Source organism: Stegodyphus dumicola, chromosome 1 (genome assembly GCF_044657685.1).
Source record: "Stegodyphus dumicola isolate Sdum_Otavi_A_Nest chromosome 1, ASM4465768v1".
Taxonomy (NCBI): domain Eukaryota; kingdom Metazoa; phylum Arthropoda; class Arachnida; order Araneae; family Eresidae; genus Stegodyphus; species Stegodyphus dumicola.
The window spans coordinates 153,549,543-153,577,345 of record NC_140768.1 but is presented as its reverse complement, the minus strand read 5'-3'; the positions used below and the strand labels follow the sequence as shown (position 1 = coordinate 153,577,345).

Genomic DNA, 27,803 nt, shown 5'->3' with positions numbered 1-27,803 from the left:
ACAAGCTATTAAGCCAGCTGCCAGGAAGGCGAAATTTTCAGTACATAAAATTAAAAGTTAAATTTCTGCCGCATTGGGCAGAAAGACACTATAGTTGGTGCACTGACTGACTTCATTCACTATTCTACTACCAATGTACAATCAGCCGTTTTGATGTAGACCGATTCCATCGAAAAACAAGATGCACAACTACATGTTATAGCAGTCTAAGACACAAAATTTCGAAGTTCTAGGGCTACACGTTTTTGAATTACGCTAGATACATACGCACGTACGTACAGAAGTCACGGAATAAATCTCTTTTGAATCCATTTTAATCCGTTTTGAAAAAAAGAGTTCTTTACTATGTCCATACATACGGATGTCAGGCAAAAACATCATTCAAATGGATTTGAAAATGGTGAAAATTGATATTTTAATTGAAATATAATACCCGAAATTGTTCGCGATTACAATACTTCCTTTATTTTGTAGAAGGACGTAAAAAAGACAAACATGTCCATACGAAAATAATTGAACAGTTATGAATAAAATTTTATTGCGTATATGTTTATACATAATTTCACTTCTATATCCCATGCAGTACATTAGAAATTGAAAATACGGTCAAACGTTAGCAGATGTTTATAGATTACCATTTTATACATACGTTATAAAATTTACATATGATTTTGCAGAGATACATTTTATAGAATTCTGCTGAATGGAAGACTTACATATTATATATTAGCGGAAGTCCCCGATGCCACTTAAGTTAGATTATACATAATTTCACTATGTTTATACATAATTTTACTTCTATATCCCATGCAGTACATTAGAAATTGAAAATACGGTCAAACGTTAGCAGATGTTTATAGATTACCATTTTATACATACGTTATAAAATTTACATATGATTTTGCAGAGATACATGTTATAGAATTCTGCTGAATGGAAGACTTACATATTATATATTAGCGGAAGTCCCCGATGCCACTTAAGTTAGATTATACATAATTTCACTATGTTTATACATAATTTCACTTCTATATCCCATGCAGTACATTAAAATTGAAAATACGGTCAAATGTTAGCAGATGTTTATAGATTACCATTTTATACATACGTTATAAAATTTACATATGATTTTGCAGAGATACATTTTATAGAATTCTGCTGAATGGAAGACTTACATATTATATATTAGCGGAAGTCCCCGATGCCACTTAAGTTAGATTATACATAATTTCACTATGTTTATACATAATTTTACTTCTATATCCCATGCAGTACATTAGAAATTGAAAATACGGTCAAACGTTAGCAGATGTTTATAGATTACCATTTTATACATACGTTATAAAATTTACATATGATTTTGCAGAGATACATTTTATAGAATTCTGCTGAATGGAAGACTTACATATTATATATTAGCGTCCCCGATGCCCGATGCCACTTAAGTTAGATTGAGAGTAATGATGCAATCCTTATCTAATAACGATGCAAAAAATACGATTCATAGTCATACATTTTTCAGTCTGATGCGATAGGGAATCCACATAAAAAATTTCCGTAGAAAAATAAGTTAATTCTTTCTCATTATATCAGCAACAGTTTTTAAGGACTTTCATCTTTCTAATCAAATGGTCGTAAAAGCTCAAGTTCCATCCAATATTTCACCCATATTCAATTTTAGTCGATTCACTGTGGCAAAAAATGGATCATGATTGATTAGAAATCAATAACACGAACAAACAGACATTCTTCTTTATACGCTTGGATTTTGTAAAACTTAACAAATTTTTGATTAACAAATTCTACGAAAGTGAGCAGTAGCAACACTTTTCGAAATAAAGCATTTTTATCTGCAACGCGCGAGACTGTTGCCACTCGGGAAAATGAGTGCGAAAATGAGCGCTTTCAGAGTTTTCTAATTAATCTTTCGGCTGATTAAAGTCGTACGAAGACGGAAATAGTCGAATTTTTGGAATGGGGAATAATGTATTTAACGTTTGGCAATGCTATTTTTATTTTATGGTAAAACTTGGAAAAATTTTATTAACAAACTCTAGGATTCGAAAGCGAACAGTGGCAACAACTTTCGAAATAAAGTAGAATTTCATCTCCAGCTTGCGAGGCTGTTGGCACTCAGAAAAATGAGGGTGAAAATGATCGCTTTTTCGAGTTTTTAATTAATATCTCTGATTTTAGCTACTTTTTTTTTTGGAATAAAGTGGACCCCCGACCTTTTCCAGGACCCAGAAAAGAATTGTAGACGATAGCTATAGTAGTGACTGAGTTATTAAAGGACAGCCAAACACACAGATATAGAATATATAAATACAGCCAAACACAGTTTTTATATATAATTTTACAGAGGTATTTCTATAGAGTATATAACCTATAACCTTTTATAAGAATTCGGCTAGAACTCTATTGGACTGTATAAAAATTGTCGCAATAGAAGTGTTGTACTAAATACTTGAATTCAGTCAGCCTAGTTGATAGCTAAAGTATATCATATTTAGGTAAAGAAGCCATTGCTGATATGTTGCAATCGAATATTTTTAGCCACGTTGCCTTCCTTACCTGTGACGTAGGCGTTGCGCTTCTCGTTCCACCACCCTGTTGCTGACGTAACGCTTCATTCTCCGTTTCCGCTCTCAGAAGAGCCTCCTTCAATTCAACAATCTCCTTGTTCAGCGTGGTTGATAAATTTCGCGCTAAATTCAACTCCTTCTCCAACTCTTTGAATTTACTGCGGTCGACGTCTTGACGAACAGCGGCTTGGTATTCTCGAACCTAAAAATAACATCCAGCAAATTAATGACAGGTTAGCAAATAATAGATGTTATCCATTCATACAAATAGGTATTTATTGTTAGGAAAAATTTTGATTTGAGTTTCGCTGTATGAGAACCTGACAGATGTCTCAAGAGTAAAGTGACCACATTTTCATTGAGACAAAGCGGGACAAATGGAATGAAATGAGAATTGTAATTTAGTTATAAAAAAAGACCAATAATTGAAAAAAATATATTTTATTGTATACATTCATATACAAAAATATATTTATTATTAACTATTGGTAGCTATAAAAATATTTGTAAAAAACTATAATTTGAATACTGTTTAGTTAATTTAAAATTTTATTTCAAAAAATTATGATTTTCTTTCACGATCATATTTTTTATTCCAGTGAATACTTTGGAATATATTCGAATCATTTATTAAAATGTCGTAAAATTTCTCACATGAATTGGTCAAATTATATTTTTCTCTTAATACAGATTTCAAAGTTTTAATTTCAACTGCGTTTTTACAATTGTCCCTATTTTATTGATACTAGAAAAAACACGTTTTGTTGCTGCATTTGTTCCTGGAAGGGAGAGCGCGTGTTCTAAAATTTTCACAATATTTTCATAAGGAATATTATTCTGTTTAAAATGAAGGAACAACTCCGTCCATTTTTTATCAGTTTTCACATTTGCAGACAACTAACATTTAATTTTTTCTTCAGAAACATATCTTTTTACCAATGGCACTTCATCAAATAGATCAATTTCGCAAATATTATTTTACGGAAAATGGTTACTACTATATTAAAAAGATTTTTCCACATATTCCCATAAAATTTCCTTTTTTAATGTCGCCCAATTATTTTATATTAGATTTCTGCGCTTTCACAAAAATCCTTCAAACTTTCAACACGCAGAGTATATATATAAAAATACGAATAAATTTTTGCAATAATATTTTCAAGATCCACTGGAAGTAAGTCAGATGCTGTTTGAGTAGTACTGTATACAGTGTGTGCTGGACAACCTACTCTAATAATTTTTTGGCACAAATGTTCGTTAAGTTTCGTTAAAACGTTATTGATGCCTCTTCTAGCTTTTCCACTAAAATTTGCGTTAGTGTTATCCTAACAAAGGCAATAATTTTATTTATCAAATTATTATTTTTTAAAATTGTACTTATTGAATCAAAAATTATTTCTGAAGTTTCACTCGGCAATGAAATAAAATCTAATATTTTAATTTTAATTCCTGCTTCTGGATCAAAAAGTCTAACAATTGAGGGAAATAATATTAAATCTTTGTGGTTGGAAGCATCATAATATATGAATATAAATGTGCATTTAAAAATTTAATTCTTTCTGCAATTGTGAAAACGAATATAGTGAAAAAACACTACAAATAATTGCTTCGGTTTTTGTCCTTGCACATGCAATTTTTTTGTCTTACAATGTTTTGATCATATACGATGTACAATCAATTGATTTGAAACTTTGATTGTGGTTTATGGTGTGGAAAGCAAATAGCCCTTCAGCTAATGCTAGCTGTTCCTCCGTTAACAATACATATTCCTTAACGAGACATAACGACAATGATCGAACATCACCGAGTAAATCTAACTCGTTACATCGCCTAATTTAGTTTACTCTGCATGCATTTTATATGTTTTTTTATTTATCTGTTTTTTATTTCTTTATATTTACTATAATAATTAATAAATAATAGGTAATATATTTTGACAGTCCATTTAAAATAAGAAATGCAGATGTTTTCTTAAAAAGCGGGACATTTTTAAAAATGGGTGGGACGCGGGACAGTTCTCCAAAACGCGAGACTGTCCCGCCAAAATCGGGACGTGTGGTCACTTCACTCTAGAGGGAAATAGTTTTATGGAGTAAATCTACTAAGTCTAAGACTAAAAGAAAAAAATAGAAATCAAAAACCTTAAATGGTTGGGAAGAGAGATGCTTTCTTACTTTTTAGGCTTTGGTGTGCATCGCACACACACATAAAAAGCTGAAAGATTTCACATTTTAAATTACGTCCAAAGGGACCTATTTTTAGCATTTTGTATGTTGTCTTTATTTATTAAATATCATCTTCTTCGACCTTAAACCGTAAAATTCAGTTCAATAACAATATCGCAAATTAATTTTAAAATGAGTCTATCTTTAGAATTTTCGATACACATAGTCTCGGGCGCTGGAGATAAAAGTGCTTTTTCTTTTTTTCCTCGTACAGTATTGTCATTGCTCGCTTTGAAATCGTTGAGTTTGTTAATCAAAAATTCGTTAAAGTGTTATAAGGTATTTCTCCCACTTCCCTAGCGTGCCTTCGTGGTGTAGTGGTTCTGCACACTGAGCCGGTATTTAAGAGGTCGGTGGTTCGATTCCCGGCGAAGGCGGTTGTTAATTTTTCATTTCTCTGGTCTCCAAAAAAACCTAATGTCTCTACAGTGTTACAAATCATGAAATCGATAATAAAACAAATTTCGAATTCTAAATTCGGGCTTCCAGATGTCCCTATTCGGTGCAAGATTGCGTTATTCAAAACTGGGTGGCTTTAGGTACCGTCGTTTTATCACAATGCGAGAAACACACATACATTTATGCAGATTCTTCATTATTTAATTTCTTTAAATATAACAAGTGATCTAATATTTGGTGGCAATAATTTGAAAAGTGAACCGGCATTTATAGTGAACCAACGCAAAATGCCAGAACGAAATTAATAGCCCTTCTAAGCTAACGCCCTTTGAGCTAAAAAAAGAAAAAGGAAAAAGAAGAGCACACTTCTATATCTCCTGTTCTACTGGGGCGGTTGAAAAAAATTAACTTGCGTTTTTCATGTCTAGATACAATGACATGGGATTTTTATTGATTTATATATATAAGCATTGTTCTAACTTAGGTATTCTGTCACAAAATGGAACTTTTTCTGAAATGTCATATCGAATTTTTTCCATATTTCGATTTTACGATTTATGTTATGGAGAAGTACCCATTCTGGACAGTCGGCCTTCAAATGCCTTGCCTTTCTCTTTAGTCAATGAAACCAATTTTTCGATTTTTATTACAAATACTGGGAATAAGTTGTCAATTTGAGTTAATTATGAAGTAACAGAAATATGTTTAGTTTCAGACATGCAGTTGAGAGACCTACTTTGTTTAGTATTTCTCTTTAGTCAATGAAACCAATTTTTCGATTTTTATTACAAATACTGGGAATAAGTTGTCAATTTGAGTTAATTATGAAGTAACAGAAATATGTTTAGTTTCAGACATGCAGTTGAGAGACCTACTTTGTTTAGTATTTCTCTTTAGTCAATGAAACCAATTTTTCGATTTTTATTACAAATACTGGGAATAAGTTGTCAATTTGAGTTAATTATGAAGTAACAGAAATATGTTTAGTTTCAGACATGCAGTTGAGAGACCTACTTTGTTTAGTATTTCTCTTTAGTCAATGAAACCAATTTTTCGATTTTTATTACAAATACTGGGAATAAGTTGTCAATTTGAGTTAATTATGAAGTAACAGAAATATGTTTAGTTTCAGACATGCAGTTGAGAGACCTACTTTGTTTAGTATTTCTCTTTAGTCAATGAAACCAATTTTTCGATTTTTATTACAAATACTGGGAATAAGTTGTCAATTTGAGTTAATTATGAAGTAACAGAAATATGTTTAGTTTCAGACATGCAGTTGAGAGACCTACTTTGTTTAGTATTTCTCTTTAGTCAATGAAACCAATTTTTCGATTTTTATTACAAATACTGGGAATAAGTTGTCAATTTGAGTTAATTATGAAGTAACAGAAATATGTTTAGTTTCAGACATGCAGTTGAGAGACCTACTTTGTTTAGTATTTCTCTTTAGTCAATGAAACCAATTTTTCGATTTTTATTACAAATACTGGGAATAAGTTGTCAATTTGAGTTAATTATGAAGTAACAGAAATATGTTTAGTTTCAGACATGCAGTTGAGAGACCTACTTTGTTTAGTATTTCTTTGAAAATTTTTTATTGAAGTCATTTCAATGTAAATACTGCCGACGTCCTATGCAGTTTTCGAATATGAATCATTTGCTTGCAACGCTAAAAATCATCTTAACGTATGTACTGGAGCGCGGCAAGAAATCCAGTTCAGTTTCCACCCTGGACCTTGACTTCAATATCACTAAAATTAGAAAACTGGGGATATCTACCTAACATTTCCTACAATTAATGAAATATGAGAAAAAAATTAAGATAGTCACTGTCCCTACAATGGCCGAGTGCTTAAAGCCTTGTTGAATGCTTAAAATTCGTCCTGAGTTCGAACTGAGGCGGGTTTTCGGGGTTTCTCCGATGCCAGTGAGCCAGTTTTCCTGATAAAGTTATAAGGTATTTCTCCCGCCTTCTTAGCGTGCTTTCCGGGTGTAGTGGTCTGCATGCTGGGCGCGTATTCCAGATGTCCGTGGTTCAATTACTGGTGAGGGCTTTGCGCATTTTTCATCTCTCTGGCTTCAAAATAACCTAATGTCTCTTCAGTGGTGGCCCGAACTAAAAGGGTGATGAATGATAATTCTCCTCACCCAGGATTTGGCGTTTGGGTCACCTAAAACCTTGGTTGCCCTTTAAAAGAAAAGTATATAAGCCCTCCTTCTTAACATACCTTTGTAGTGTAGTGGTCAGTACGCTCGATGTGTATTCGAGAGGTCCGTGGTTCGAGTCCCAGCGAAGGCGTTGCTCATTTTTCATCTTTCATGCTTCCAAAAAATCCTAATGTCTCTACATAGGCACATACCGTCCATCTGCTTTGCGATATTCAAATAACAAAATCATTGAGAAGAAATTATTAGGAACACCTGACTAAGTGATAAAAAGCACTTGCTATCGCAAGTGTTATGAACAGTACTATTCATAACACTTGCGTACTATGATCTGCTATATTAAAGCTGCATCGGAATGAGCAATAATTATGTTGAAAAATGCTTAAAAATAAACTTAATTTCTATAAAATTAAACAAAAGTTTGAGTTCCTCGTGCTTATGCCAACCCTATCGAGCATAATATTCTAACACCATAAAAATTACCTTATCTTCCAAACTGTGTCTGTCAAGTTCCAGGAGTTCACATTTCTTTTCCGCTTTTCTGAGCTTGAACTGCAATACCCGACAGTTTTTGGTGGCAGTTTCGAGTTCTTTTTTGAGACCGCGAAATTCGGATGCTTGATCTTCTCGAAAATTGTCATGAAGTTCTTCAAGCTCTTGTTCTAAATCTCTCACCTGGAAATCAAAAATATGTTCCCGTTTAAAAATGGAATAATATGTAAATATTTATAAAAGTCTTCATAAGGAGATTGTACAAAAAAAATGCAATGTTTAACATATAAAAGCAAATATATGAAACTTATATAAAGAACAGGAATATTCTGTATAATTTTTATAAAGAAAAAAAAAATTATTTCTTTATAAAGTATTTCTCCCGCCTTCTTAGCAAACCTTCATGGTTTAGTGGTCAGCATGTGCGACGCGAATTCGAGAGGTCCGTGGTTCGAGTCCCGACGAGGGCATTGCTCATTTTTTCCTTCTTCCTGCTTCAAATATACCTAATGACTCTACAATGGCGTCCGAACGAAAAGGCGGTGAATGATGATTTTCACCACCAGGATTTGGCGATTGGGTCCCCTAAAACTTCAGTCGCCTTTTAAAAGGGGGTATATAAGGTATTTCCCCTTTCTTAACATGCCTTCGTAGTGTAGTGGTCAGCACACTCGACGCGTATTCGAGATGTCCGTGGTTCGAGTCCCGGCGAGGGCACTGCTCCTTTTTTATTTCCTCCCGCTTTCAAAAAATAACTAATGTCTCTACATCTTAAATATAATTAATTAATATTCTCTATTTACTATTAAATAGTGAAGAATGTGTAATTGCGTACGTACATATGTATGTTCTTCACATTATGTAAATACAGTGGCATCTAAAGTTACCAAATTTTAAAGAAATGTAGCCTTTCACCCGAGCATGTACACCTCAAAGCCAGGTTTTTGAATTTGGTTTTAATATGTTTCATACTTTGTACGAATTTAATGAATTTTTGATGGACGAACACAGCTATTAAAAGCGAGCAGTGGCAACAGTGATTGAAATCAGCCACGACACGTTACGATATAACGTCATGACTTATCACGACCGCTGCCACAGACGGTCTTCCGATTGGTTTTGCTTACATTCTAATAGGTGTTGTCTACATGTTAGCTGCATCACTGAATGTTTATAAGTCTTCTACCTTCTTCTAGTTTTAATACTTAACATAAAATATTTTCTATTTAGGATATAAAAAAAAATCGCAAGGATTTTCAAATAAATGTTTCAGATTTAATAAAATCTAGATATTTGAAAATGTGTAAAGGGTAACTATAAGAGCAAATGCATGCATCGTAAAATCTAGAAGACGAGTGAAAGTTTTAATGGTATTTTATGAAAATTATGCCCAAAGACACTTTTCGGAGTATGCGCACGTTGATATTTGCTCTCAAAGTCAGTGGAATTTTATTTATTAGTACGTTTCGAAGTCTTATCCGTACTCTGTGCGGCAACCATGATAAGTCGTGACGTCACGTTGTTGATATTTTCTTGGCTTCACATTCGTAATGCTATCTTTACTCCTTCTATTCTAACCTTCTTGATTTCAATAAAACATTTTTATATCCGGCTAGTCAGATTGTTGTCATTCGACAAAATGTAAGATATTCATCTCTTGCTCTTAGACAAAAAAACTTCGCTATTAAAGGAAATATGTTGCCACTGCCTGAAATAAGATATTTTTAACTTTTATGCGTCAACACGCACACTGGCATTCGGCAAAACGTGAGATACTTAAATTTCAGATTTAATTTACCTTGTAACAGACCTATTTAAGTGTAATTGAACTATTTTATTCACGCCATGAACTCATGAACTGTAACCGAACTATTTTATTTAAACGCCATCTCGTGGCGATATGAAAAAACGTCAGTCGACCTCCAGCCGCCATGATGATAGCTTACTATGTTATGTTATTCTCAATGTTTGATGTTCCATTTCGTTTATGTTTCATTTTTATATATATTTCTTTTGTTTGTAACCGTTCCTGTGTGCTCTGTTAATAAATCCTTTTAAAGCTAGCCGGCATTTGTGTCTATTGAGGAACGGCTACATCACATTGGCGCCCAACTAAATTTGAATCCAAAATGACACAACAAAATGTTTAGAATTTCCGTTTGGCTTTAACAAGCTCTTACTCCCGAATTTAACTTTTAGTTGCTGGAGATCGGCTCAGTTTCTTTTCAGGTGTGGACTACTGGTCAAATATTCTGGAAACGAATTCTGGAATTAAAATTGTCATACCGTGCTGCTAGCACATCGAATCATCAACTGGACAATTTCAACGGAAAAGATAAGTTTCGTTTACATTATCGTTTAATCTGAGTTTAAAGTTCTTTTAAACTGATTATTTATTATAAGCTGCTTCTTAAAGCAAATGTAAATTCTTTACTGAAATCTCATTTATTGATACTACATAAGAGTATTAAACGAAAGCAAACAGCTTTCTGTTAACCAAACGTTATTTCTTGAATTGTAATTTGTTATTTTAAAATGTTATTTCGCATAGTAAATTAATTTGTGAATAATATTGTTTCACTGAATACATGTTTTGATGTTAAAGTTTGAATATATTCATGGACGTTGTTCATTAGAATTTATTAGTTTCGATTCTGACATACAGCAGCAGATGTTTTCCCCCCGCGGAAATGTTTAGACTAGCGATGATTTATGATGTGTTTACGTCAAATCTTTTATTATTTTTATTTCCTTTGAGTGCTGTTGTTCCTTATTAAATGTTTTATTCTACATAAAATAAAATATTGTACTTGTTGATTTATCTTTCGACGAACATTTTGAGAAAATGATTATAGTATAATACTTTAAGAAAATACGATTGTTTTCCTTTAATGAATGCATGTCTTGAAAATATTTCTTGAAGCGAAAGAAAATAATTATGAATAAAATCGAATGACTATTTAAATAAAGTAAAAGAGTTATTAAGTGTGTGTTGCTTAATCAGCTTAATATTTTGTTAAGATTAAGATTTTGAAGAATTCAGCTTAAATATAAAAGCTTATGGTAAGACATTTATGTATGTTTTGTATGTTTTGCTAAGTAGTAAACAATTTTTGAGCAATTTATTATATGTTATTTTCTTGATACAAGTTGAATTTATGAGAGCATTTTATGATATTTTTACGACTCCGAAATAATAAACTTTGTGAGTAAACAGACCTATTTAAGTGTAATTGAACTATTTTATTCATGTCATGAACTGTAACCGAACTATTTTATTTAAACGCCATCTCGTGGCGATATGAAAAAACGTCAGTCGACCTACAGCCGCCATGATGAAAGCTTACTATGTTATGTTATTCTCAATGTTTGATGTTCCATTGCATAATTTTCGGCAACTAACGGTAATCCCTTTATTGACATTAAAGCTGCGTCCGTTAGTAAAGATGTGAGGTAATTAAATTTGTCTACATCCTTTAAAGCAGAGTTATTATGTATAGCAGATTCGTATTGAGCCCAAAAACTTTGAAATTCACATATTTCGCCTTTAAATTTATTTATGGTTAGTTTCGGAAGTTTAGCGCCATTTGTATTTGTGTGCTCTACCGTATCTATAGTAGCAGAATTAGATGGCAACTCATTTAATTTAACACATTTTCTATTTCTAAATATTCTGCTGATCTTCGATTTACACAAGGTAATTTTATTTTTATAGTCCAAGCTATCCTGTATTTCAGTTTCGTACTCTTTTTCATCTGTTAGGATAGATTCGATTTCAGAGTTCAATATTAGTATATCGTTTTCATTTTCATTTAAGATGGATAAATCATCTTCTAATAAATCAAATTTAATATTATCCGATTCTATTTCCTTTTCCATTTTAGCTATCAGTCTTGTTACTGATGCTCTTAACATTCCTCGCTTCTTTTTTAGTGCTTTTAACTTATCCATCTTAATACTCAATATTCAATCACTAATCGAACAATAATAAATACTTAAATCACAATATATCTAAAGATCACTGTTATCTCGGAATTTCGGCACCATGTTGCAACTTATGATCTTTTTTCTTATTCTTATTATTTTCTTCCTGAGTTTTCTTGATCCAGAAATTCTCTGCTTCATTCATCTCTTCAGCCTTAACAGGTCCAATTCTTCTTAGTTTTGGGTTTTTCAAATTATTGATAAATCTGAAAACATAAGATGTTATTCTATATACCTTTTTTATGTCACTAAAGTTCTCGATAGGAATGATGTTTTCAACAATACAGTTTGCTGTTAAAATTTCTTGCTTCTTTCCTTTTCGTTTCTCAGAATTTGTTATTTTATCATCTTCCTTAAAATTTCTCGAAGATCTGGGCCAAACGTTGTTATCTTTGACAAGCCAAGGTGGGCCATACCACCACAGCTCATTTTTTGAAAGGTTTTCTACCTTCTGTCCTCTCGTCAATAAGTCCGAAGGATTCTCATGGCTGGGACAATAATTCCACCAATCTGGATCAGTTTTCTCTTGGATTTCTAGACACCTATTTCGAACAAATTGTTTCCATTTTGTCGGATCAGCCTTGACCCAATGTAATACAATTTCTGAATCTGTCCACATATAAATCTTCATTTCTATGTTTTTCAACGAATGTCGGATGTATGTGATGAGTCGAGCTCCTATGACTGCTCCTAAAAGCTCCAGTCGAGGTAACGTAACCCTTTTTATGGGAGCAACTCTTGCTTTGGACATAACAAATGATATTTTTGTTAACTCATTTTCATTGTATCTCAAATATACAACGGCACCATATCCCTTTTGGCTATTGTCTGTAAAACAGTGCAATTGAATATTCGACAGATTTCCTTTTGACAGATTGTTGAAATAATGTCTTGAAATTTCAACATTTTTTAATTTAGGAATTTCATTATACCAGGTTTTAAATCGATTGTGCAATTCTTGATCAAGTGGTGCATCCCATTGGTAACCTCTTTGCCAACATCCAAAATGGCGCAACAAAATGTTTAGAATTTCTGTTTGGCTTTAACAAACTCTTACTCCCGAATTTAACTTTTAGTTGCTGGAGATCGGCGCAGTTTCTTTTCAGTTATGGACTACTGGTCAAATATTCTGGAAACCAATTCTGGAATTAAAATTGTCATACCGTGCTGCTAGCACATCGAATCATCAACTGGACAATTTCAACGGAAAAGATAAGTTTCGTTTACATTATCGTTTAATCTGAGTTTAAAGTTCTTTTAAACTGATTATTTATTATAAGCTGCTTCTTAAAGCAAATGTAAATTCTTTACTGAAATCTCATTTATTGATACTACATAAGAGTATTAAACGAAAGCAAACGTCTTTCTGTTAACCAAACGTTATTTCTTGAATTGTAATTTGTTATTTTAAAATGTTAATGCGCATAGTAAATTAATTTATGAATAATATTGTTTCACGAAATACAAGTTTTGATGTTAAAGTTTGAATATATTCATGGACGTTGTTCATTAGAATTTATTAGTTTCGATTCTGACATACAGCAGCAGATGTTTTCCCCCCGCGGAAATGTTTAGACTAGCGATGATTTATGATGTGTTTACGTCAAATCTTTTATTACTTTTATTTCCTTTGAGTGCTGTTGTTCCTTATTAAATGTTTTATTCTACATAAAATAAAATATTGTACTTGTTGATTTATCTTTCGACGAACATTTTGAGAAAATGATTATAGTATAATACTTTAAGAAAATACGATTGTTTTCCTTTAATGAATGCATGTCTTGAAAATATTTCTTGAAGCGAAAGAAAATAATTATGAATAAAATCGAATGACTATTTAAATAAAGTAAAAGAGTTACTAAGTGTGTGTTGCTTAATCAGCTTAATATTTTGTTAAGATTAAGATTTCGGAGAATATAAAAGCTTATGGTAAGACATTTATGTATGTTTTGTATGTTTTGCTAAGTAGTAAACAATTTTTGAGCAATTTATTATATGTTATTTTCTTGATACAAGTTGAATTTATGAGTGCATTTTATGATATTTTTACGACTCCGAAATAATAAACTTTGTGAGTATTATTGTTTACATTTATAAATACTGTTTAATAGTGGTATATAAATGTACGAGTAACATTGTTTACATTCATACATGCTGTTTAATAGGGGTATATACATTTTACTTAAAGGTATAATTATTAATTCTAAAATACTGTATTGTGAATAAAATCGAAATAACAACAAATTCAACTTCATCTTTTCCCTCCCCCCTGACCTCTCATATAATTATGGCTTACCTTGCCAAAGCACGAAAAGAGGATTTAAAAACTCTCGCTACAGAACTGGGTTTCACTGTAAACGACACTATGCGAGTAATAGATCTTAAAGATCTTATTGTCAATTCTGACACTTATGATGAGGCTTTTACCAGGAATCTTCTGGAAACTTTAATCGAAACTAGACAACAAAAATACGTGAAAGCAACGATCTGGAGACACGTCAAAGAAAAGAACAAGAACTTTTATTAGAATTGGAACGTTTAAAATTAAACCTGGCAGCTGCTAGCTCAAATCCTAACTATGCCGCCTTTGCTTCAAATGCAGCTACTGGAACAAATATTCAACACCTAATCCCTAAATTTACAAGAACTTCTGACATTGCAACCTACCTGCAAATTTTTGAAAGACAATGTGAGAAAGTTAATATAAAACAAATAGATTACATCACTCATCTCCTACCTCTTCTGCCTATAGACATTTCGCAAATTATTTTAAGAGAACCAAAAGACAAATTAGAAGATTATTCTTACATCAAGAAGATTCTGCTACAAAGATTCAAATTAAATGCTGAATCATTTCGAATTAAACTTACTACACACCAAAAACACCCTGGGTCTTTATGGAAAGATTTTACTTACGAATTAAACAATTATCTCGAAGAGTGGCTCCATAGTCTCGATGTTACAGACTTTGAATCACTCAAAGACTTGGTCCTGACAGATCAGCTTAAAAGAAGAGTCAGTAGTGACGTTAAGGAGCATTTTATTGATACTTGGGGAAAAATAAAGAGTTCATCTGAATTAGTACAGAAATTGGATGATTATGAAACTGTACGTGTTAAAAATACGAACTATAAAACTCAACTTCCTGGCAGGCGGAACTATTCTTACAAACCGACTAATCCATCCAAACACAAAGTAGAAAATCGAACAAGTGACATACAGGGAACTCATAAAACCTTTTCAAATCGTGTTCAGCAACAAACAGAGGAAAAGCGACCTCCTTTAACATGCTATGGGTGCGGAAAACTGGTTTTATCAAGTCTAAATGTCCAGACTGTAACCCCCCAAAGACTTCAAATTCATCAAATTTTGGCACTATCCAAATCCGATCCTGTTTATCTTCCACTCGGACTGCTGTATTTCCAATTAGTATTGGTGATGTTTCCGGTACAGCTTTCGCCGACAATGGTGCTAGTCACTCAATTGCAAGTGAATCCCTCTATCATATTCTGCAAAAACAAGATGCAGTATTTGAAAAGACAACACTACAGGTGTCTTTCGCTGATGGTTTGGTATCTAAAAAAGAGGTACTTCGCACCGAACAAATCATTCTTCTCGAAGGCAGAGAGTTAAAAACTCCGCTCCTTGTGTTGCCTGATGCCAAAAATAACTCGACTCTGTTAGGAACTGACTTTCTTCAAAAAGCTAAAATTGTTTTAAATCTTGCTGAAAATAAGTAGAACTTTTCTGATGAACCTCGAAGAAAATATAGCTTCGTGAAACCTCATCAATCCCAAGTACTGGAAGAAACCCCAGTTGTTGTAAACAACTGCCGACTACGAGAAAATGAAGGACAGCAATTAACTACAGCCCAACGGCTTGCAACTGATGCATTGCTTAACAAATATCACACTGTCTTCAAAGTAGGGGGAGAAGCCACTAATCAAAAGCCATCTGGCTTACTTCAAACTCCAGTCTCTGCTCAACGTTTTGAGACCTTGTCAATTGATCTTTTCGGTCCCCTTCATGAAACACCGTCTGGTGAAAAATGGATTTTTATTGTGCAGGACTGTGCTACGAAGTGGACAGAACTATTTGCTTTAAAGGAAGCCACGGCCAGAGAATGTGCCACTATTCTTTTGGAGGAAGTTGCCCTTCGATTTGGGTTACCCAGGAAAATAATAAGTGATAATGGTACCCAGTTTACTAGTGCTGTTATGCAACAACTATGCTATATCTTGAACATTGATCAAAGTTTTACTCCTGTCTATCACCCACAATCTAACCCAGTTGAAAGGAAGAATAGAGATCTGAAACCACGTTTAGCAATACTTGTTGGTAACGACCATCAGTCATGGAAGGATAAACTGCCATTAATAAGGTTTGCTTTGAATACAGTCAAATGTGCTTCAACTGGACATTCTGCTGCTTTTCTTCAATTTGCACGAGAGTTACGAACCTTAGATGATGTAAAGCATGATATAAAAGCCGTAATTGAGAACGATAATTTTGTTCCCGAAATTACTCCATATTTGAAACGTTTTGCAAGAAATGTACAACAGGTACGAGAAAGAGTCGAAATGCATCAAGATAAGCAGAAACGATATGCTGACAAAAAACGAAGAGAAACACCGAAATTCGTTCCTGGAGATAAAGTTTGGGTCACCCTCCACCCAATCAGCAAAGGTCCACTGAAGAAAACTGCTAAATTCATGCCGAAGAGAGATGGTCCTCATGTGATAGTGACTACAAGATCTCCAACCACTTATGATATTGCCGATCCTCATGAACCAGACAAAATTCTCGGCAAGTATCATGTTTCAGCCTTGAAACCATATCAAGATCGAAATAAGCAAAACTCAGCTCGTGTAATTCCAGTGGTTCCCTTAAGGAAAAGAGGACGCCCGAAACGTGTAATACCACCCGAATCTGCACCTGTTGCACAAGGTGCTGGTGACGCTAAATTTCCTGATTGTCAAACTGGAGCCCATTCATCTGATTCTCCGCCCGCTGCACAAAGTAGACAAAGGTCAGTTCCTGACTTCTTGCCGAGACGTCTACGAAGTCAGAGGGGGAGGAGATGTAACAGACCTATTTAAGTGTAATTGAACTATTTTATTCACGCCATGAACTCATGAACTGTAACCGAACTATTTTATTTAAACGCCATCTCGTGGCGATATGAAAAAACGTCAGTCGACCTCCAGCCGCCATGATGATAGCTTACTATGTTATGTTATTCTCAATGTTTGATGTTCCATTTCGTTTATGTTTCATTTTTATATATATTTCTTTTGTTTGTAACCGTTCCTGTGTGCTCTGTTAATAAATCCTTTTAAAGCTAGCCGGCATTTGTGTCTATTGAGGAACGGCTACATCACAACCTCTCATTAATTAACAAACCAAGAGATTAAAGAACAATAAACGCAGTTCTTCTTAAGAATATTTTTTCTACTTATTCTTGTTTTTTCTACTACTGAGTCTAACTGATTTAAATAAAAATGCGTTTAAGTTATGAGTACTGTAATTAAAAATATTAAATATTTTTTTTAATTACAGTGAATTACAATAGCAATGAAAATAATTATTTCTTTTTTCTTATTATCTTGTTTAAAAAAGAGTAAACTTCCAACAGTTCGTAGTAATTTACACATCCTTCTTTATTTTGCAAAAGCAACGTTTTTCAGCCAGTAGATATTAAATAAATTTAACATGAAGCACAAAACCGATAAAACATTAAACTGAATATCATATTTACTATCGCGAAAATTTAGGGTATTGTATTTCAACAAAAATATCCATATTTTGACCGCTATAGAATCCATCCGAGTGATTTTTTATGATATCTGCACTTATGAACAGATTAAAAGAAACATTTTTTTTTTTTTTCCAAAACGGATTGTAAAATGGATTTAAAATGAGAGAATTTGTTTGTAACATCTGTACATACGTACTTAGGTATATATCTCAGATAACTCAAAAACGTTTAGTAGTAGAAATTTTGTATACGAGACTGCTATAACATATCGTTATGTACTTCACATTTCTGTAGTAATCGGTCGCAACAAACGACGCATAAAAGCAACATAAACAAGTAAAAAAATGTAAGGAAGGACTATTAAGGAACCTGCGCCTAATCATACCTATCGCAGCATAATCATAATTAAACGGGAATACTCCTTTTATAGTTCCTATATTTTAAAGCAAAATTAAGTAAAACAATTAAGTAAAAAAATTGTATAGACTGTAAATTGAAGTCTAAATAAATTCTAGTTCACAAATTCGTAATTTTTATATGATATTTTAAAACAATAGAAAAATTAAAAGCTTTTGAAAAAGTAAAAAATTGCTCTACAAGTAATGGATACTGGCCATTTCTTGTAGAGCAATTTTTTTTTACTTTTGGATACTGGCCATTTGTTGTAGAGCAAATTTTCCATCTGCCGATTTTCTTTCGCAATTTCAAATACTTTTAAAAAAATTTCTAAAATTTTAAATTTTTTCAAAAACTTTTAATTTTTATGTTGCTTAAAAATATTATTTTAAAGTTACGAATTTATAAATTGGAATTTATTTCTTTTGCTTTATTGGCATACTTAAAACTTTATTACTATTATTATTAAAACTTTATGATACTTTATTGACATACTTTGACTTATAGGAATTATAACAGAAGTATTCCCATTTAATTATGATTATACAATATATGTATATATATATATATATATATAGAGAGAGAGAGAGAGATGTACGTTTAAATGTGTATATATGTAGGTATAGATATATATATACTCACCCTCTTAACCGGTTCTGTAAGTTCTGTGTTTTTATCTTTATATGTTAGTAAATTGTGCATTTTTTTTAGTTTAAAAGTGATTGAATAATGTTGTTCTCATGTTTTAGTTAACGTTTTTATGTCTTTAGTTAATCTGCATGCCACAGTTGTAGAATTATCAACAATTTCACCGAAAGTTTTGTCTTCCTGTCCGTTGGACAGATTATGTGTTTTACCGTAGAAACTCTAATTATAATTCTTAAAAGTGTTTTTTTTAACTGTAATTGTTGTTTTAGGTTTTCTGTATTTTACAAGTAACGAAGATGTTCTGAGATTTTATGTATTTTTGCATTGTTGAGTGAGAACTGAACTGACTGAATGAGAAATATATATGTAATGAAATTCGTGGAAATAAGTTTAAATGAAGTGCAGGAAAAAATGTGTACATTTTTTAATGGCGCGCCTTAGCCGGCTTTCAACACTACTATGACCAGAAGTGGTGGTCACTTTATTATGGAGGCACCTAACAGGCGGCGACCGTTACCTCTATTGAAGGGACAGACAAGTTACATCCATGCCTTCTCCGGAATTCGAATGCGGGCTCTTCGATATCGTTGACTCCCCTTTACCGTCTGGGCGACTAAATGTGCATAATTTAATAGGCCGTACAAGGAAGCTGTTAGAGATAATGTTGGAACCCCACAACAACATACTTTAATTTGGAAAGTGCACTTTCCGTGACGTGGAGAAAAAAGTGAGAATGGACACTCACAGCAATGTTGGTGCTAAAAAAAGTACGGCGGATTTTAGTTGGTTAAAGTATGGTGCATTTTAGTTGCATATTTTCTGTTTAATAAAATACCGGGTGGCCATAATTAAACTGACAGTGCTCACAGTGTTCTGTAAGGCGATCTATTTGCGAGAATGATGCCACATTTTGTAGGAAGATTAAACAAGACGGGGGACGAAGGATTCCGCGAAAAAACAAATTAGTTCCAAAAGTCACTGCTAGGGGAATATTTGGCGCTGTGTGATAGAAAATAGAATGTTAACAAATGCAAATCAATACGGAAATTACCTTTTATTTTGCATTCAAATGAGGTTCAACGTGCCTGCCGTTGTTGTGGACCACATATTGCATTCTGTGCACAGTATGCACAACAGCAGAAAGTAACATGTCTGCAGGAATCTCCCGTACAGACCGTGATATGTTATCCTTCAACGTAGCCAGGTCCTGGACCACTCCTTGATAAACCTTGGACTTAAGGTAACCCCATAGCCAGAAGTCACATGGGGTAAGATCAGGCGACCGAGGTGACCATGCAGTTGGAAAGTAGCGGCTAATGACTCTTTTTGTTGTGAATTTCTGTCGTAGCATCTGTTGCACCCGTACAGCAACGTGTGGAGGGGCTCCATCTTGCATGAAAATGATTTCCCCCAGGCATTGTCTTTGCTGAAGTGTCGCAATGACAAAGCTGTTCAATATGTGGCGATATTTCTCTTTTAACAGAACAGGTTTCCGGTCCTGTCGGGGTAATGTCCTCATAGAAGAATGGACCTACAATAAATTCCGCTGTGATCCCACACCAAACAGTTACCTTTGGTGAATGTAAAGGAATTGCTGTGACTGCATGTGGTGGTTTGTCATCCTAAATTCGGCAGTTCTGGGTATTCACAGTTCCACTCAGGTAAAAGTGGGCCTCATAAGATATTCCACGGCCCCATAAGATATTCCACGGCCAAGCATCATCCACCTCCATTCTGGCAAGAAAGTGAGAGCAAAAGTCAATCGCTTATCATGGTCGGGGTACAGTAACTCCTGTACACGGCTGATCTTGTACGGATAGATGTTGATAATCTTTCGTTTTTCCATACCGTACTGTAAGGCATATCCATATTCCGAGCTACTCCACGAGCGCTAGAGCTGGCAGCAATATTGTCTGGTCCTCTGTCGACAATCGCCGTGGCAACTGCTTCGATTGTATCCTGTGGTACAGGTTTTCGTCCTCTGCCTGACTGAACCTTCAGAGAACCTGTTTTCTCAAACGTTGCAACCATTGCTTTTAGCCCATTAACTGACACAGAACCGTTACCTTTAAGCATTTTTTTTTTTTTTTTTTTTTTTTTTTTCGTTCTGAAAGCAGGAAGAGCGGCTGACGCGTTGCACTAGTTGAGGTAAAATAATTTGACCAGTAACGCACGCTCGACTAAAGAAGGAGACATTGCACATAAACTTTCAATCCGATTGATTCGAAACGTAACACATTGCCTTTTAAAACCCAAACAGCTGGCACTGTGCGAATGGATGTAACGTGAAATTTGAATAAAGAACTTCTTCTTCTGCTCAGCGTACGTAATATTGTAGATCACGAGACTTTGTCGGTGCTTATGTAGATTTTACGCTTTTTTAAAAGTGCTGCCATATTGCACTTGAACTAAATCAGAAAATGTGCATAATAAAAGGTAATTATATTCCGTATTAATTTGCATTTATTAACACTCTATTTTCTATTACACAGCGCCAAATATTCCCCTAGCGGTGACTTTTGGAACTAATTTGTTTTTTCGCGGAATCCTTCGCCCCCGTCTTGTTTAATCTTCCTACAAAATGTGGCGTCATTCTCGCAAATAGATCGCTCTACAGAACACTGTGAGCACTGTCAGTTTAATTATGGCCACCCGGCACTCGCTAAATGCTTGGAGAAAGTAGCTATACATAAAAGACAATCATGCATTCAAAAATTGCCAAATCTCTAGGAGGTTTATTCTTGTATTAATTCTCATTTTATTCAACTTTATCTCAAAAATTGTACGCGCCCTTTTTTCATTATAAACACAGATCTGCATGCATCTCTTGGGCTCAGAGTTCCGTTAATGTAATAAATGGGTTTATTGGAGGAATAAAAGCAACAAGAAATCAGCTTAGAATTTAAAAAGTATTTAAAAAATTAAGAAAATGTATAAACTAGAACAAGAAGGTTTAAATACTTTCACTTTGCAGCTCGAGGCTTCAGCTAATAAATAGGAAGATTCAAAAATGAGTGACCAGTAACGCACGCAGACTTCAGCTAATAAATAGGAGATTCAAAAAGTTAAGCTACTGGCTTCAAAAACTTGGGATAAAGACGGATTGGAATCGGGAACATTAATTAGAACTGAAAAATGTTTAATGTGAAACTCCTCTAGGAAATCTAACTCACCAACGGAAGATGTTTTGTGAATAATTTTGGCTGTTAAAAAGTGGAAAATGATGAAAATGATTTTCTGACCAACAATGTTGCGCAACAGAATATTTATGTGTTTCTTTTTTCCTAACATATGCCTCATACTTCTCAGCGTGAAATTTTAATACTCTGGGAGTTTGACCAATGTAAACTAAACCACATCGGCAAGGAATCCTGTATATACCCCAGGAACTCAAATCCGGAATCGGATCCTGTATGGAGTATATTCGGATAATATAATCGGATCCTGTATAAAGTATGGAGCTGCGAATTTTATTGCCAGAACAGAAAACGATCCGAAAGTTGAATTTATGTAAAATGCGTACAGTTTTACATCTAACAGAAAGAAAAGAATGACGAGAACGTCTTTTAAAACGAGAGATGTCTCATCTTTCAAAACGAGAATGTGTTTCTGGTGTATTAAGATACGAGAATTTGTTAATCGCTTGGTTAATATCTTTAAGAGAAAAGCCTCTGCCAATAGCAACTACTTTTAACTAATTTAGTTCTAGATTCAGAGCCGATTTGCAAGAGCAAACTTGAAGCACACGGAAAACCAAGGAATAAAATGAACGACCGGAAGTGTGGTGGAAGGCTAGCAGATGAAGGCTTAAGGTAAATAGTTGGACTGAATTTGGGAATGCTGGGTGTGACCAAGATGTCAAGGAATGCAAGAGAATTGGATGCCTCAAATAATTACCTTCCAACAGGGTAAAGATATCGTCAAAGTAGTGGAACCACACAGTGAGATTTAAAATTTGAAATAATTTTGGTTCAAATGCAAATAGTTATCACCAAAGATAGGACTAAGAGAGCTTCTCATGGCTAATCCATACTTAAGTTGTAATCATAATTTTGGAAAAATAAAATGTGCTTGTTTCAGATACAGTTTCAGACAAAGTTGAATGAAGGAAATTAACTCATCTATTTCACTACAGGAGAAATACAATTCTCGAAGTCTCGTTTCTAGACATTTAAGTGCACCTGCCACTGAACGTTGGTGAGTAACGATATTACATCGAAAGAAACCATGAGGAAATTTCTAGGAAAAATGGTTTACCTTTTTTAGAAACTACGGTGTAAGTGTTATTAACTTATATGGTATTTCTCCCATCTTCTTGGCATGCCTTCATGGTGTGGTGGTCTGCACCACGGGCGCGTATTCCAGAGGTCCGCGATTCGATTCCCGGCGAAGGCGTTGCTAATTTTTCAATCTCTCTGTCTTTAAAAAAATACCTAATGTCTCAACAAACTAACAAAATCGAAAATCTAGAAACTAGATACTTAGTTTCTAAAAATTTCTTTTCCTGCATTTCCTTCATTTCGTAGATTTTCTGCAAATTAATGAATATCACGCTGATTCTCGTTGCTTTCATTTCTCCAAAATTTGCTATTCGACGTGTTATTTTAACTCAGAAATATTAAATACACCATTACACTTCTAACTCCAAACAACATTATTTTCTATGACAGATCGTAAACATATCACAGACTGGATAAATATACATAGCGCTCCACCCTGTCCAGCAGCATAGCTTTTACTATGCTTGACGAACGGTTCAAACTCTATAACTCCTATTACAGAAGCACCCGCTACAGAGAAATTTATGCTCGAAGCATCCCATCTTGTTAGCTGAGAGAAGTGTAAAATCGCCTGCTGCTGTCTTTTTCTAACTTTGTTTCGAAACTAACTAACTTTGTTACAAATTCTTAGATTATCTCTGCCTCTACGATTGCAATGAAAACTCTCGTATCATATCGAGTCGACACGTACATCTTCAACGTCATAATTCTTGGGTTTGAGCACTGGGTTGTTGCAATGATTCATAAATGATTTCATCCTCCCACCATCTGGTAGAAGCATAGAAAGTCTGTTAAGCTAAAGCAGCCCGCCCGCAATGTTCACTGTTGGCTCCAGTTCAGATATGCCATCCATCACGGCACTGAAGATGTCATAGTCAACCAAGTTTTAGGTCAGAATACGGCGAACAAGCTTTGTAATGTTTGCTAAGTAACGTTCTGCTACATCTAGTGCAGTGTAAGTTCAGCTGCTTAACTACTAGTTTCTTACAAACGTGATTAAAATGGCTGATTGTTGTTGAGATATGAAAAAATAAAAATACATGATTACAAGCACAAAAGAATTTTAACCTTCAAAATATTCTTGGTCATGTGTAACTAAAAATTGTGCTTGTGCTAACAATTTTAGATTTTAAATCAGTTTGTTAGAAAGAAGTCTAAATCTCTACATACGATAAAAGAAAGAGTCTGTCTGTGTGTGTCTTTCGGTCATGCTGCGCGTAAGCTAATAGACCCAGGGCTACGAGGTTTGGTACATAGGGGCATCTAGACAAAAGTCAGTGCACCTCAAAGTTTTTCAAAATTCGAATCAATTTTTTTTATTTTATCTTTTTAGATGAAGTCGCATCATTTTGAATAGTTTCATTCTTTTAGGAATGAGGTTTTGGCAACAGTTTTTCCTTCAATGCTTTATATACTGGATTGCTGACTGTTCAAAATATGAGATAAAAATATTACTAATTACACTTTTGTTTTCAAAAATGTTTTGTTTCTTTTATGTTATTTATTGCGTATTTCACTCTTTTTAAGATATTGAAAAGTTTTGCATTTTTGTTTTTTAGGAAACAAAGTTTTTAGCTTCCTTTATACCATTTGAATTCTTAAGATTTTGCAACGAGAAGTTGGTTAACTTATTTATTAGGATAATTAGTGCTTGTATTAAGGGATACTGCTTATTTCATTGCAATGTTTTTATATATAATACATTTTTATTGAATTTTGTTGTTTTTGTTTGGTTTTTGATAAAATTGTTCTGCAGACTAAAACAGTGCAGTCTTTAAATTTAATGTTTGTTGTAACCTTTCGGCATTTTTTTGGTACATTTAAAAGCCAGACGAAGGCTGGCCGCGTAGCGACTAGTTATTCAATATAACGAACAATCATAAAATGTAAATCAAAGTTTTTGAAGAGAAATTTGAATTAAATGTAAGAAAGAATGATGGGTTTTAGATAAAAATTATTGAAGAGAAATTTAAGTGAATTAATTATACCGAATAATGATGCATATTAAATCAAAAATTTTGAGAAATTCAAGTTACCAAAACGAACAATGATGGATTTTAAATCAAAATTGTTGAAAAAATGTTTAAGTGAATGAAATATCACGAATAATAATAGATTTAAAATAAAAACAATTACAGAGAATTAAATATAACGGACAATGATAGATTTTAAATCAAAATTGTTTTAAAGAGAAATTTGAGTGAATTAAACGTAAAGAACAATCACAAATTTTAAATTAAAATTGTTGAAAATAAATTTAAGTGAATTAAATACTATGAATACATTCAAAATCAAAACATTTGCAGAGAAATTTGAGTGAATTGAATATGACGAATATTAACGGATTTAAAATCAAAATTGTTAAAAAAAATTAAGTGGATTAAATATTGCGGATAATAATGGTGGTGGTGTACTTAATTATGGCAAAGCACACTAGGGCTATCTAGCTTAAGGGGAGGGATGCCTTCGTGGAAGACTTTCTAAGGGAAACTGGCTCGTATACACGTTACACATGTGAAAAACCACAAAAACACCCATGCAGCCATGCCCGTTCGCGGGATTCGAACCTCGGACCAAACTACCAGTGTTCATCTACTTTACCGTTCGGCCGCTGGTGGGCCTGCGGATAATAATGGATTTAAAATCAAAACTGTTAAAAGGAAATTTGAGGGCAATAAATGTAACGGACAATGATAGTTATTAAATCAAAATTTTTAAGCATGAATTTAAGTGATTTAACTCAAGCAATCCTTGTATGTCATTTTATAAATTTTAAAATTTTTGTTAATGTTCTTTTATAATGATTTAAACATGTTTCCTATCATTTTATCTTTAATTATATAAGCTTAAAGAAGTCCATGGCATTGTCAATGAAAAAATCGTCTACTTTATTCATCCACCTTGAATGGATACCATTGTTTGCTATGGCTTAGATCTTTTACCACTTCTTCAGAAGGTCGTTGATGACTGCAAAAAGCACAAAACCTCTACGTCTTTCTCCTCGCTAAAAGAAGCTTCAGTCTTGGCTTCATTGTGATTCTGTTCAACTAGTTCTGTAATGCTAATAAGTTAGCCTTTCTCCGCTTACGAAACTTTTATGGATTATGATAGAGCTCTATAAAAATTCCTGTAGAGCTTCACAGGTAACCATTTATACAAATGCTTCTCTATAAAATTCTAGAGAAATTTTATAAGCAATCGAAAAACTGTATTGTTTAGAAAAATTGCTTTGGAAAATCACGTAGAAATTTTATGAAATCTTTATAAGATGGTATTCTGTAGAAATCTGCAAAATATCCGAACTGCAATTGTGAACCTCGTGTTCAATGGTGTGTGATACAAACTTTTCACTAAACAATATCACTTTGCTAAAGCAGTAGCAAGCTACAGCAAAACCATTTTCAGTAATAATGCCATGTCACAATCCATTTCCACCATTGCGCAAAACGTAAGTAACAACAAATCACGATAAATTGTGAGTCCTATGGAAACCAATATGTCTCAAGTAGAGTTGAGTGCTAACGACAAAGAAAAGATAAAAGAAGATACATCTTAAACACAGATAACTAATATTTATATGGAAGGAAATTTCGCACCCAAACAATAATATTCTGCTCATTATTTTCTGCTTATGCCGTCTACTCTTCTTCGTACAGATAATTAATGGTTTTATCTGTTAATTATTGTGATTGTCCTTTTCATTTTATTGTTGATTTCCATTGGTTTGGGCTTACGAACTTGCATATACTGTTGTGAAGTTTAAATAATCAATCGTGTGTAGTCTAAGAATGAATTGCTCAATTTTACATTAGTTCTTATTGGAAAAATTTCCCCGGTTTATGAACATTTTGGTTGGTGAATGGCCTTCGAGAATGAAATTAAATTCCTGAACCGAGGTTTCGCTGTTGTTTTAATTATTTTGGGCTCACATCTATAAGATAATTTGGATAAGTAACTCCTAATTCTTCAGATTTAATTTTTATCCCAAAAGGACGTTAGATCGCAGGGGCTATTAGTCTCGAAACCCTATTTTGCACCTTCCGCTATAAACGGCAAAACACTTTTCAAATTGCTGCCACCAAATACTATCGCCCTGTATTATCTCTAAAGAAATTAAATAACGAAGAATCTGCAGGAATGTATGCAGTGTGATTTTATGCATTATGTATTTCTCGCATTGTGAAAAAACAAGGTACCTAGAGCTATTAAATTTTGAATAACATTGTCCTCCAACCGAACATGGTCACCTGGAACCCCGAATTTTGAATCGAATTTTATATTTCACATTTTGTAAACCTTTAATGAATTCTTCATTTACAGACTCAACGATCTGAAAGCGAGCAGTGGCAAAACTGTACGGAAAAAAATTATCTCCAAAGCGCTAGATTGTCTGTCGGAAATTCTAAAGATATGCTGTTTTTAAATATTTTGTGATTTCATTCTTGAACGGAAGTTTAGTGACGGAAGTGCGAAGAACGCGATTTTTGATAAATAAAGTTAACACCCCAAAACGTTAATAGTACAAAGCCACACAGAGTTTTGTGAGCCATTTTACTAAGAAAACTGAACATTGATATGATGAACTGAGAAAAGACAGAAAAAAACGAGAAAAACCTACACCAATACTTAACACTGAATCGGAAATTCTAAACATATGTAGCCATGCTGCTGTTAATTTTTTTATATAATTTTGGGTTGAATTGTATATGGCGTAAATACGAAGAAAATGGTGCTTAATAACAAAGGTGGTAGCACTGAGTGCAGCAGCAGACGACTGGTAGACTGCGAGCTCAGAAAGAGCATAAAATACCTTAACAAATCCTTTTGGGCGATGTCTAAAATAGTCTTTCAGATTTTTTTTTTTTTT

General features: G+C 33.6%; 1 protein-coding gene across 1 annotated transcript in view; it reads right to left on the bottom strand.

Moving 5' to 3' along the window:
* LOC118188743 (uncharacterized) overlaps positions 1 to 27,803 on the bottom strand; it is a 240,108-nt gene that overhangs the window by 144,735 nt on the left and 67,570 nt on the right. Inside the window, exons 3-4 of the mRNA XM_085822219.1 lie at positions 7,862 to 8,053; positions 2,575 to 2,787 (exon numbers count right to left, since the gene is read on the bottom strand). Coding sequence (XP_085678345.1) covers positions 2,575 to 2,787; positions 7,862 to 8,053 — 405 coding nt within the window. The remainder of the gene's footprint in view (positions 1 to 2,574; positions 2,788 to 7,861; positions 8,054 to 27,803) is intronic.